A 13,878-nucleotide genomic window follows, 5' to 3' on the forward strand; every position below is an offset into this window, starting at 1 on the left:
TTCTTGTGTAGGCTGTGCCAGGCTTTCTTTTTCTTTCTTCCTTCCTTTCTCTCTCTCTCTCTCTCTCTCTCTCTCTCTCTCTCTCTCTCTTTCTTTCTTTCTTTATTCATTCTTCCTTCCTTTCTTTCTTTTTCACATTTTACATTGTGATGAGAGGTTTGTTGCTCAATAAAATAAAAGGACTTCAAGGACCAGCTATGAACTGCTTCATGTGGTGTCCATTACTATTTTCCTGTGTCTTTTTTTATTTCAGATGGGAACCCAGGTTAACACATGGCTCTTAGACCTCATAGCTCCTCAACCTAATTTTAACTAAAAGACACACATATGCAAACATGGAGGTACATACCTGCACATTCATACATACTCACACACATATACCACATGCATTCATCTGATCCCTGATTTATCCACATTTTGACATTAAAATTTTTTGTTCCGTAGTCAACACTAATCACAACGTGGTCTTTGGTTGCAAGTGGCCAGTGGATGCTGTATATATGATTTCAAGATTATCGATAAAGTTTGCCTATCACATCAGAAAGTGATATTGGATAGCACTCTCTTACTTCCTTCCCATTTCCTGCCAGACATCTCATTCTTCATGTCACTTCCTGTACTCTTGTTCATCATCTTTGCAGGACCCTCTGCAAACAAGTCTTACATGTAAATGTGTCCTTTTTTTTAAACAGGACAGCTCCCATCACAGAGAAGCAACAAATACAATACTTACTATCTGCAGTTCCGTGAATTATTAATATATTTTCTTCTTTTAGACCATGAATGTTATGCAGTACACTGGATGCCTGTAAGGAAAACACAAGTATCTGGTTGTGTGGACAGACCTGAATTGGAGGAATTCAATCTAATCTTTATAACAACAACAACAAAATGCCCTTTGCCTTCTGTTGTTGTTTTACATTAGTTACCTGGTAAGTGCTTTCTTCCTTTGATGGCATACCAAGGTAGCGCTCAGAGAATGCTGAGGCTGTGACCAAAAGAAAAAAAGAAAAACAACAACAACAACATCAGAAGAAGCAAACTGTCCCTTATTTCATTATCTATTTATGCACTTCAAATGTAATTGTCATGCTCCAGTAAAATCAATTGCGTCAGGGAGGTGATAACTCACAACAGACTTTAATAACACATGATAAATGAGCTCAATTGAGTTTTACTGCATTGGGATTTTGGTTTCCACCAATCAATATCTTAGATTAGAACTGTCTGTAGGACATACTCACCATATAACTTCATGTCTGAGATGGGTGCAACCACTGCTCCACATTTGAAAAGCTTCTCATCTGATTTTAAGATCATTGATGCAATATAGCCCCCATACCCCTGAGCAAAAGAAAAATTATAATAATGACTCCTAACAATGTTTGTACCTTTAGATCACTGTTAAATAATGCAGCACATATCCCAGTGTTACCAAGTGTAGAATGGAACGCAAAAAAAAAAAAAAAATACTGTGTACATATGAGGATTTAACAGCTGTTTAAAAATTTATACAACAGGCTATTTAATAACTAAGTAAAATATAAAATTAATTACATATCACAAAAATTCACGATTTCACAGCATGTATCTGGGAAATGCTCCAAATAATTTGAAACAAAAGGAAATGAAGTATTCTTTATATATCATTTTAAGACAATTTGGTGTGTATTCTAATGGAATACTTAATGATAATGATGGTTATATACAACCATGAAAGGAAAGTAAAACACTTGAAATACAGACCACAACTGTATACTCTGCTTGGAATTTCCTTGCAGGGGCTAAGAACCTGTCACTCCAAAGTTTGACTCTAGAAGAACAGAGTCTGCTGCCATGGGATGAATAATCCTCTTTGGGATAAGGATGATTTGAGATAATAATATTGAGAAATGTCAGGCTGGGGCTGCACTGATATAACTCAATTGGTAGTGTTTCCCAAACAAGCATGTGGTCCCAAGTTTGGTCTTCCAAAACTCAATATTAAAAAACTGAAAAGCTCTTTGCTTCTTCCTATTCTCGTGTGGTCTTCATTTATCATGGTCTGTTATTCCTTGTTCTTCCACTCTGTTCTTGATTCAGCTGGGATCTCCTTCTCACCTAAGCTTTCTTTCCCTTGAACCTTGCCCTTCATTACCCTCACTCACGTCCAGGTTGTTCATGTAGATCTCATCCATTTCTTTTTCATTGGGCTAGAGAGGTCCCCAGAAATCCACAATGATACCTCCACTGTAGACTACTGGCAATGGTCGAGAGAAAGCCTGAACTGACCTAGTCTGGTGATTGGATGGCCAAACACCCTAACGGTCATTCTGGAACTCTCATCCAATGACTGAGGGAAGCAGATGCAAAGAGCCATGGGCAGGCCCTAGGTGGAGCTCCAGGAGTCCAATTTGTGAGAAAGAGGAGGGATTGTTGAGACCAAAATTGGAAAAAGCACAGGGACAAATAGCCAAACTAATGGAAACACATGAACTATGAACCAAAGGCTGAGGAGCCCCCAACTGGATCAGGCCCTCTGGATAAGTGAGACAGTTGATTAGCTTAAACTGTTTGGGAGGCACCCAGGCAGTGGGACCCGGACTTGTCCTTAGTGCATGAGCTGGCTGTTTGGAACCTTGGGCCTATGCAGGGACACTTTGCTCAGCCTGGGAGGAGGGGACTGGACCTGCCTGTACTGAATCCACCAGGTTGAGCTGAATCTCCAGGGGAGTCTTGGCCCTGGAGGAGAGGGAATGGAGGGGAGGGGGTGGGGGCGGGAGGGGGAGGTTTGGGGAACTCATGGCTGATGTGTAAAATTAAAACACAAATATAATTTAAAAAAGAGGGAAGACCTAAATTCCTGAACTCTCATTAGTGGAAAAGGCACTAATTAAGTAGAAGAAGAAAAGAATAGAGAGAAAGGAAAAGGGAAGAAGGAAGACAGAGGACACGGATGAAGATGAGAGAAGAAGGATGAGGGAGGTGGGATGAGGGGGAGGAAGAGGAGGAAGAAAAGGAATGGAAACAAATGAGGGTGGTGGTGAGGCAAATTCAAATTTCTATATAGAAAAGCAATCAAACAGTGCTTATTGGAGATGCAGGAATGGGATGGGGGCTGTGCAGGTACTGAGGCAGGTCAGCAAAGCAGAAGTTACAAGTGTCTGATAGGTAGAATGGGATCACTATCCTGAAAAGAATGCACAATGTGAGGCTGGGAGCTCAAAATGTACTGATGTTTGATTCCTGTCAAAGGAGCAGATTTTAGTTGTTCTTTGCACAAAAGCAAAAGCAAACAAATTCCAAGGAAGTATCCAATGATGTCAGCTCTCACTGTCCACTGCAGCAATCACTGTGTCACAGAGATATATGACATCATGTCATAGTATATAGACCATAAATCTATATGACAGTATCATCCAGTAAATGGGCAATGGTGTAAATCATAGGATTCAAGGGACTGTCTTTTGTCCTTTCTTTCCCTTTCCCTCTCCATTTGTTTCTTTGTTTCCCTCTCTCTCTCTCTCTCTCTCTCTCTCTCTCTCTCTCTCTCTCTCTCTCTCACTCACACACACACACACACACACACACACACACACACACACACACAAGTATCTCATTAGCCTGAGCTGCCTCCAACCTATTATTCTTCTACCTCCAATTCCTGAGAGGTGGGGTTCAGGTATGTTAAGATCTTTAATTTTAAACAAACTTTGAGGGGATGCCTGTGATACTGTTGGACATATTTTTCATTATATTTTAATTTTTTGTATGTATGTGTGCATACACATGCATACCACTGTGCTGGATCATATGGAGGTCAGAGGACAACTTTCTGGGGTCAGTTCCTTCCTTCCACCATGTAGGTCCTAGGGATTGAACTCAGGTCATTAGCCTTGGTGGCAAGCTCCTTTGTCATTTGCCTTCTTGCCAGCCCTTGTTAGACACACAGAGTTATGGGTTCTTATGGCATACAAATACAACAAAGATGCCTACCATCTATTCCTATTTCTTCTTTCCCTCCAAAATTTCACAGTCATAGAACAAGACAGGGAGGAAACAAAGGAGTAGCCAACAAACCACTCAATGAGAATTTGATGAGACCCTGGGCCTGGGAAGATGCCCCAGCTAGAGTTCTCCTCTTAAGGTCTGGTGCACACATCCTTTGATTCTTACTTCTTAAGGAGCTGTGTTTCAGTATTTTTTTAATATGAAAATTTGGAATGTAATGAAGCTAAATAATCTTTAAGACTTAATGATAGTGAAAGCTGTGGAATTTAAAAATCAAATCTAAAATGTTGCTTTAATTTGATTTATTTCAGAGAAATAACTTCTGTTTTTTAATGGAACAAATCAACACTGGCAGGAATTAGAATAAATTAAATTTTAATTGCTCACCATCCTCTCAATCATTTCATGTTTATTCACTGAGGCAAAAGTTGAACTTGAAAGAGCTTTTGGAAAACAGACTGGAAGGCAGTGGGAGTCAGATATGAGCTTTCGCTAGATGGGAATATGCTGGGTTTAATTTTCAAAAGAGTATACACTTCGGGTAGATTCTGAGTTTGAGGCTCCTCATATTGACCTGCAGCCAATTCAAGGTGGTTTTCATTGGGTGGGGAGGGAAACATTCAACAGTTTGTGATGCTCTGCTTCTAGTATCCTAGTGTTTGGTTTCTGTTGATCAACACTCTTCCAATCACAGAAATTTTATTGGAGGACTCAAACCTGAAATTAAAGTTTGTTTGCAAAAGCCAAAACAGAATATGTATGACAATGGGATAGGTTCCTTTCCTCTCCCAGAAATGGCTGGTTTTAGCTATTGTGAGAGATTGGATAATCCAGACAAAGAAATGGAAACTGATTGGTTCTTCCACAAGAGTTCAAACCCCACCCCCAAACCCAGAAATGTAAAAGTCCTCCTCAGTAGTTCTCCTGCAAGAGGGGCACTACGTCTTTGTTTCAGGGAGAAAAAAGAGTCAAGAGGTTGGCAACTGTAAACACTGAAGTGAAAAGTACATGAATATACAATACCTATGAGATTCTTTCTCTATCAGTTTGCCTGCCTGGGACCTGACTCTGAGTCACCAACATGATTAAAATATATAGCATATGTGCATTAAATTCTCAAATAACAAGTAAAAATAATTTTTAATATTTGCTAATTTGGAATTAACACAATTTTATTACCATGTATCTCTCTGCATTAAATCTGTTTCTTTAGTATAAGTCATCACATCTTTATCTATGCATAGGTGTATGATGTGTGCATATATACATTTATACTTGTATGTGTGGTACTGCAGTTGCTCTTGTGCCATAGTGCATGTGCAGAGATCAGAGAACAATTTTGGGTAGTGGTCTTCCAACTTCTGGTCATTGCTGAAGAAGGCAGGCTAGCTGTCCTGTGACCTTCTATGCATCTGCTATGTTGTAGCAATGGTCTTAGAAGTGTGAGCTACTGCCTCCAACAACCAAGAGGTTGTAGGAATTTGAACTCACATTCTCCTGTTGATGTGCCAAAATATTTGCTCACTGAGGCTGTTTCTACCTCTGATTATATACACTTTTACAAACTCCAGAAATGGCTTGAGCTGGTTTCAAACTTTAAAAAGTTCCTTTGCAATTAATAAGATGCAAAACTGTAAGTATGGGTTCCCTCTTTGTAAGTCAAGTTGAATATGTTTTATAGTCACTGTGTTATCTCTGAGTATAAGACTAGCCCTGAGAAAGCCATGTTCTTGATTTTTACTGTTTGGACTCATGTCAGCAAAGTCTCCTTATGGGAGATTTTTACTTCTACTTCTCCTGGAAAGAAAGGACAGTAGTAATATCACCTTTGCTGTGCAAGCCTGATGACCTGAGTTCAATCCCTGGAACCCACTCAAAGGAGGAAGAAGAGAACTGACTCCAAAAAGCTGACTTCTGAGCTCCACAATGCACCACTCATGACATGCATGTGTACATGCATGTACACACACACACACACACACACACACACACACACACACACACACTGAGAGAGAGACAGAGATGCATGCACACACACAGAAAGAGATAGAGACAGAGACACATGCACACACACACATATACACACACACACACTCAGAGAGAGAGATGCATTCTTGCAAAATAGTTTTTAAAATACAGTAAATAAATAAGTGATAAAAAAGAAAGAAAAAGAAGAAACATGGGAGAGGGATCATGAAAGTGCAGGTATCAGCTTCACAGGAGACAGGAGACTATATCAGTTTCAAAGAGTAAAGCTAGGAAATCACTTATAGAACATTAAAATGTATTGTTATCAGTTGTGCTGTCATTAAAGGATCATACAAGATCACCATCAGAACTCACAGGCAGGTGACACCAGGGATAAAACCAGGGATGTCTGAGCACTTCATATGTACATATTTTGAGTCTCAGTGTTAGAGATAATTTAGAGAACCAGTGAAGCCAAGAAATAAGCAGAGCAGCTATTGAAAATCAGAAGGGCAAGTCCAAGTCCTGACTACACAGTGCAAATGGTCTTTCTCTGTTCCCTGCTTGAGCCAGAAAAAGAAAGAAAGAGAGAGAGAGAGAGAGAGAGAGAGAGAGAGAGAGAGAGAGAGAAAGAAAGAAAGAAAGAAAGAAAGAAAGAAAGAAAGAAAGAAAGAAAACATAGGGTATAGGGAGCCCTCAAATAAACAATGACAAGAGACATTCCCAAGTAAGTTTTAAAACTTCAAGGTTGAGGCTAGAGAGATGAGGGCTCAGTGGTCAACTGCAAAGAACCTGAGTTCCCTTCCCAGCACTCACATCAGGAGACTCCCTTACACCTATAACCTCAGCTCCAGAGGGAATCTGATGATGCCCAGCTCTGGACTTTGCAGGCATTCCACTCATATGCATATACACCTTCCTCTAAATACATAAAAGTAAAATAAATCTTATGTATATGTTCAAATTAAGTTAACTCATAGGCCAAAAAATCAAACAGAACCCAAATATACATCATTGAGTGAAGCAGATACAGAAAAACAACTTATTTCATTGGCATAAAATGAAATGCTCCTCAGAGATACCAATGAGGAAACAAAAAGTAATTACAAGGGGAAATAAAAGAGAAACACTAACCTAGCTAATCCACAAGATGGGAAAAGAAGGAAAACTGGGGGAAAGTAATATGGATGGTACATATATAATAAAAAGTGATATTTAAATGTACTTATCATATTGATAATGTATGCACATAATCTTGACTTAACACACAGGAATTCTGAGAAGGACAAAACAGTCATTCCTGAGTTTTGTTTGAGAAAGTGCATGTCATGAAGGCATGGCTGAAATGTGTACAGTATGAGGACTTCTGAGAAGTACACATTAATTAAAGGTAAGCCCAAAAGTTCCATGGTAGAATGTTTGTCTAGAGTGTGCCCAAGTTTATTCCCTAGAACCACAGAAGAAACTGAGAATGGTGAAGTTTTCTTCTGCTCTTTTGTGGTTTTGTTTATCCCAAATATTGAACCTGTGACCACATACATGCTTCTCAACTGGCATACCACTGAATTACACCCCCAGCATGGCGTCATAAACACACACACACACACACACACACATACACACACACACACACACACACACACACACCATCCATAGAAATGAACAAAATCACAACAAACAATCAAGCCATAATTCACCGGAAGACAGATTCCTTCTGCACTTACAGGGAGTAATAATGATCTTGAAAAGTGAACTGTGGGGACTAATCTGGTAAAGAGGAACTGACCAGTTCACTTCTATAACGAGAAGGGCTGATGCACCCTTCTTAGGCACTGGAAATTAAATAAGTCATTAAGTAAGTTTATGACTAGAGACTCCATGATGGACAAGTCTGACTATTTGGAATGTATTTGATACCAACATATTTAGGGACATGTAATATTTCAAAGTCATTTCTTCCTAAATTATAAATCAACTGGTAGTTCACATGACTTCTGTAATTCAATCAATGAACAATCACAACTCTCTAACAATTAAGGGTAAAGCAGAAGAATGTCAACACTGCTTTTCTATAAAATAAAATAATAAAAACACTCCAGGGGGAGCAAACGAGCTGGCATTTAAGACATATCCACAGTCAATTTTAACCACAGAGCTGCTGGAAGTGACCCTAGGGAGTAACTCACAGGGGGCTCTGTCAGAAATACTAGCATCTTCAAGGCAGAATGCTAAAAAGACAAAAATAACCTTAGGCATTTAACTTGCAGGGAAAATGAATTTTTTAAAGTAGAAAATAATGATAAGTGTAGAAACTGGTGAAAGCAAACACAAAGAAATAGATTAAAAAAAAAAAAAGATCAATGGAGCCAGAAAATACAGTTCACTGAGAAAAACCAAAAGGAGAGATGGAGAGTTAATCATGAAGAGGGAACAAGAACCTGAAACCCAGAGGAGGTTTGCCCTTTCCTTGGAGCAGAGAGCCACACAGCAAAGGAGGGTGGAGCCATGCTGAGCCAGGAGGGCTGCTACACCTTCCAGCAAGGCTGCTCCCTACTCTGCTATCACATTTTAAAGGCTGCTTAAAATGGGAACAGCTGACTTCCAAGGCACTAACAGTAGCTCAGAAACAAAGAATCCCCACTGGGTGTGGTAGCTAACACATGTAATGATACCAGTATTTGACACACCAAAGCAGGAGGCTCATGACTTTGAGGCTTGAGGCTTACATAGGCTACACAGTAAGACTATTTCAAAACAAAACGAACAAACAAAGAAAAAATAAATCAAACCAACAAACCACTTAAAGAGAAACAGAATGAAATAGAGCAATCTTCTTACTTCCATTTAGCTGTTACTTCTAAATATTAATACAATCCTCTCTCTCTCTCTCTCTCTCTCTCTCTCTCTCTCTCTCTCTCTCTCTCTCTCTCTGTGTGTGTGTGTGTGTGTGTGTGTGTGTGTGTGTGTTTAGTCCAGAAGTCAAGGTTCAGTGTTGTCCTCTGCTCTGCATCACAGAGATTCTCAATGAACCTGGAGATCACTGAATCAGCCAGACTGGCTGGGCAAGCAGCTCCCTGTATCTTATCTTGCTATTTCTTACAAACACTGGAAATAGAGGTACATGCCATAAAACTCAGCTTTTATATGAGTTCTTAGAAACAAAACTCAGGTTCTCATCCTTGTACTTCAACAAGCATTTTCCCCGGTGAGCCACATCCCCATCTCCCAGCCCTAGGTGTTTCTCCCTTTTGCTGCTCATTTCTAACACTGGACATCAACTGTATGCTTGAGAAATAGATCTCCAAATAAATGAGTCAATGAAAACAATATGGATTATGCAATTTCAAAGGGTAATACAGAAAATTAAAGTACCATGATTAATGAAATTATATATACATACATATATATCAGTGTATGGATAAATATGTTCAGTATTTCTATTTACCTTTCCAAAAATGCTTAATCTGTTGGAGTCAATATATGGCAGTTTCAGTAAATATCTGAAAGGATAAAAATAAATATAGTTATACCTTATTGAGTCAATCACATATCTGAATTTACACACACACACACACACACACACACACACACACACACATATATATATATATATATATATATATATATATATATATGACTCACATTTATACAAACACTCTCTCAAAACTTTAGAAATGCTTTACTATGGGATGAGGTGATGGTTCAGTGGGCAGAAGTGTGAGGACCTGAGTTCAAATCCCTAGAACCCTCATAAAACAAAGTAAGGTAGTGTGCACCTATAATGGCAAAGTTCTTTCAGCAAGGTAGGAGGTAGACACAGGAGCTTACCAGAAGCTCATGGGAAAGGTGGCCTTGTGTATACAGGGGTACCATCAAGAGATATGGTGTCTCAAATACAGTGAAAGCTGAGTTTAGACATCTGAGATTATCTTCTGACCCCCACATTTGATGGTAGCATGTATGTCTACACCCCAACACATACACTCAAACACACACTCACACACAGCAGGAAAAATACTTTACTTTAAAGGCTTTCCTTACATGGAAGGCCTCTACAGTTCACAGTCTTCTGCTCAAAGCCATAGTTCAGCAATTTTTCATCATTTGGGAGCTTGTTACAGGTAGAGTCTTCAAGTGTACCCTGGCCTGCTAGGATAGCTTCCTCACACTATTCCTGGCTGATCTCTGTATACTAGAATCAATGACCTTACCTATTGTACCTTTCACACCACCCATGTTAACAGCAACCTTGAGATGTAAAAGAATCAGAGTTAAGGGTGGATGAAATGGCTTAGTAGGTAAGGTGCTTGCTGCGAAGACTAATGATCTACAGGCGATCTACATGGTTGAAGAAGAGAGCTAACTCCGGCTAGTTGTCTTCAGAGCTCTCCATCTGTGTCAGAGCTTGTACTCACCTACACACACACACACACACACACACACACACACACACACACATACACACACACACACATACACACACACATACACACACACACACATACACACACACACACACACACATACACACACACACACATACACATACACACACACACACACACATACACACACACACACATACACACACACATACACACACACATACACACACACACACATACACACACACACACATACACACACACACACATACACACACACACATCACACACACACACACACACACACACACAGTGTAAATAACTTTTCAAAAAACGTAATGATATTTCAAAGAGAGAATTATAATTAGTTGTGGACATATTAGACAATGTAGATTTTTGTCAATAAGTGATACAGTGGTGTACTACTTCTGACATTTCCATAAACCCAAAGTAAATTCTAATTACAGGGAATAACTCTAATTATTCTTTTATGATGACACTAAGTGGGATAGATGCTTGAAAAAATTCAAGAAAGCTACATGTTCAACTTAGCAAATTGGTAGAGCCACAAACAGACATCTTTAAGTGATTAGTGTGTCACATTACATAGACTATGCACATATGGAAAACAACAGGAAGGCATGACCAACTTACTTTACAGCTGCTACTTGGTCCTTTGCTTCTACTGACCCTATCCTTCTGTGAATCTCCTGCAAAACTTTCAGGCCCTGGAATCCACTTCCTCTGCCATCAAATCTTGCTACAATGACATTATCAGTGTCAATAAGAACGGAATCCCAGTCAACATGGAACTTATCTGTCACCATCTGGCCTCCTGGTTCTTCATTCCTGCAAATATGAGTATACTTGATCAAATGAAAAGCAATTGGCAGTCTGGTAGAAGGCTTCACCTTCATACTAACTGGCTAACCAGTATGGAAATCATCTATGTTAGCTATTAACATTTTGGTTAATACTTGATAAGCCTAAACATTAATTCTTGATGACAAACCATTTTCCCTACATAAAGTTTGAAATACAGAGTACCAAGGATGAGCTGTAAGCATGCCTTAAAACTACATAGCTGAGCCTGGTTTGACTCATTTTTCAAAGAGAAGAAATGGAGAATATATGTGGTCCTTTTAAAAGGCTTTTCTGAAAAATGACTGTCAATCTGACAGACAAGTCTATTTTTTTACTGAGTGTCTTCAATGGGGTTCTAGAAATAAATGTCTTACCTATGGTTTACAAGAGTTGAAGGGTCTGAGAGAGTGCTACCTCAGCCATGAAAACTTCATATAATTTAACAGAAACTGTACAACCTTAAAGAATGTTAGACTCTGAAGAAAATATTGTATTAATATTTCCTGAGGGTCTTCTTCCTGTCCATGATGGAATTCTCACTGAGAAGCTAAGCAAATAGTAAAAGGAGAAGTTTTTTTTCAGCTTTCAAGCTAACAGCCAGGAAAGGAAGCAGAAAAACAAATGTCTGAAAAATTTGAAATGCAGATGTCAAGGTGGACATGAAAATTACAGAGCTTGAATCATTTCTCCACTGGGGAGAAGTAGCATGACTTTACACTGTCTGATTCAAGTGCTGATTTTTTTTTTTTAATTTTCTAGACTATAGAAAATGGAGATAGGAAGCTTTCCATAAAAATCACATGTATTGGAGGTATGACTCAGCACAGAGGTCTTGTCCAACTAGTGGGAGATCCTGTGTTTGATCTCTATCATACCTCCACAAAAATCATCATTATCATCATGTTCCTTAACATCATTATAGCCATCATTAATCTATTTTTAGGTCCTAAGGAAACCCCATATCCCCAAATTTTGATAGTTAGATGATGAAAGTCAGCATTCCTCAGGAACTTGTGAAGCCAGCTCCTCTGTACCCAAAGAAGCCATTTCCCTTACAACTGACAGCAGGGACAAATGGGTATCTATGGTGCCTATTGGCATACCAAAGTACATGATGGCGGTCAGCCTTCCTCAGTATCACAAGTACCTGTTCCACATTTCAAAATCCACTCTGGCATCCCAACTTATCTCAGCTCTTGTCTCCTGCGTCCCTACCTTAAGCTTCTCCAGCTCATGGTTTCCCTCCACCAACGCTAAGAATTCTCCTTATAACCCTGCTATTTATGCTAGGCTCTCTTTTTGCTCTGTTTTGCCCATGCTCTTTTTATTTTCCTCTTTTACTCTGTCTGTCTATCTTTGCTCTGCTGTGCTCCTGCATCCCTTTTGGCCAGATCCAATCTCCTGGACATGTTCATTCTACTTTCTCTCTCTCTCTCTCTCTCTCTCTCTCTCTCTCTCTCTCTCTCTCTCTCTGCTCTGGACATTTCCAGATGTCTCTGGCTGTTCTCTCCTTCATGTCTAAAAAAAAAAAACTTTTCCCTTAACCATACCATGGAACAGTCATGGCCATGTTATCAGTTTATACAACTATCACCATTATCATCACTTGTTGACAACATCATCATCTTCATTATAAATATTATTATAATCATCATCATTATTATCACACCATCCTCATCATCCTCATCTAGTTTAACTAGTAACAAAATTAGGCACAGGTTACACAGGTCACACATGTAATTGATCTAAAGAGCATCTAAATACCTCATTCTGAAAAGATCTCCATTGTTACCAGGACTACATTCCAAGAACCCTCTCCTTACAACTCACTCTTCAGAGGGAAAGTACCAGATCATCTTTCTTCTACCATTACATATGTGCTCATACAGAGACACCAACCCACTGAACATTCCTCATCAATATGCTTCTAGGTCACCATATTTAAGAAAGAAAGAAAGAAAGAAAGAAAGAAAGAAAGAAAGAAAGAAAGAAAGGAAGGAAGGAAGGAAGGAAGGAAGGAAGGAAGGAAGGAAGGAAGGAAGGAAGGAAGAAGAAGAGGAGAAGAGAAGAGAAGAGAAGAGAAGAGAAGAGAAGAGAAGAGAAGAGAAGAGAAGAGAAGAGAAGAGGAAAGCCAATAAACAACCCCAGGAACATTAAGCACTGAGCATACACAGCACTTGTATGTGTGAAGTCCAAAGGGAACTCCAATTACCTAAATTCCCAAAGCCAGCGCCTACATTAAGAAATGACAGTCTTGGCTATTCTGAAACTGTGCTATAGAAAGGTTGCTAAAAGCCTACACCCAGCCTTTGTTCAGGAATATGTAAAATGGGTTTCTGCCTGCCAGAAAGGTCTAATTCCCTTGTCATATACCTGTTGCTGCATTTCAAAACCCATGCTTGCCCCAAGGTTCCTTCAGTCCCTGTTCACATATATTTGTTATGCCTTTCAAAGGCCCCCTCAGGTTCCTTCAGTCCCTGTTCACATATACGTGTTATACCTTTCAAAGACCATACTAGCTTCCAAGCCATTTTCTTCTCCCCAATTCTACTACACTACCTCCCAGGCTGTTACAGTTTACAGGCTTCCCTCCTCCCAGATATCCATTCAGTCTCTATAATAACAGCAAACATACCCGCACTCACCCTCACTATTCTTGCTTCTCTATATA

At 39.4% G+C, this 13,878-nt stretch overlaps 1 protein-coding gene across 4 annotated transcripts in view; it reads right to left on the reverse strand.

The window, feature by feature from the left end:
* Positions 1-13,878, reverse strand: part of Dpp10 (dipeptidyl peptidase like 10) — a 1,497,630-nt gene that overhangs the window by 9,766 nt on the left and 1,473,986 nt on the right. For all 4 annotated transcript variants that reach the window (XM_036202538.1, XM_036202540.1, XM_036202537.1 and 1 more), the window contains 5 exons: positions 10,998-11,192; positions 9,404-9,458; positions 1,245-1,344; positions 930-988; positions 734-806 (listed from right to left, as the gene is read on the reverse strand). In XM_036202538.1, the coding sequence (XP_036058431.1) occupies positions 734-806; positions 930-988; positions 1,245-1,344; positions 9,404-9,458; positions 10,998-11,192 (482 nt within the window). The remainder of the gene's footprint in view (positions 1-733; positions 807-929; positions 989-1,244; positions 1,345-9,403; positions 9,459-10,997; positions 11,193-13,878) is intronic.

This window comes from Onychomys torridus, chromosome 11, assembly GCF_903995425.1.
Source record: "Onychomys torridus chromosome 11, mOncTor1.1, whole genome shotgun sequence".
Taxonomy (NCBI): domain Eukaryota; kingdom Metazoa; phylum Chordata; class Mammalia; order Rodentia; family Cricetidae; genus Onychomys; species Onychomys torridus.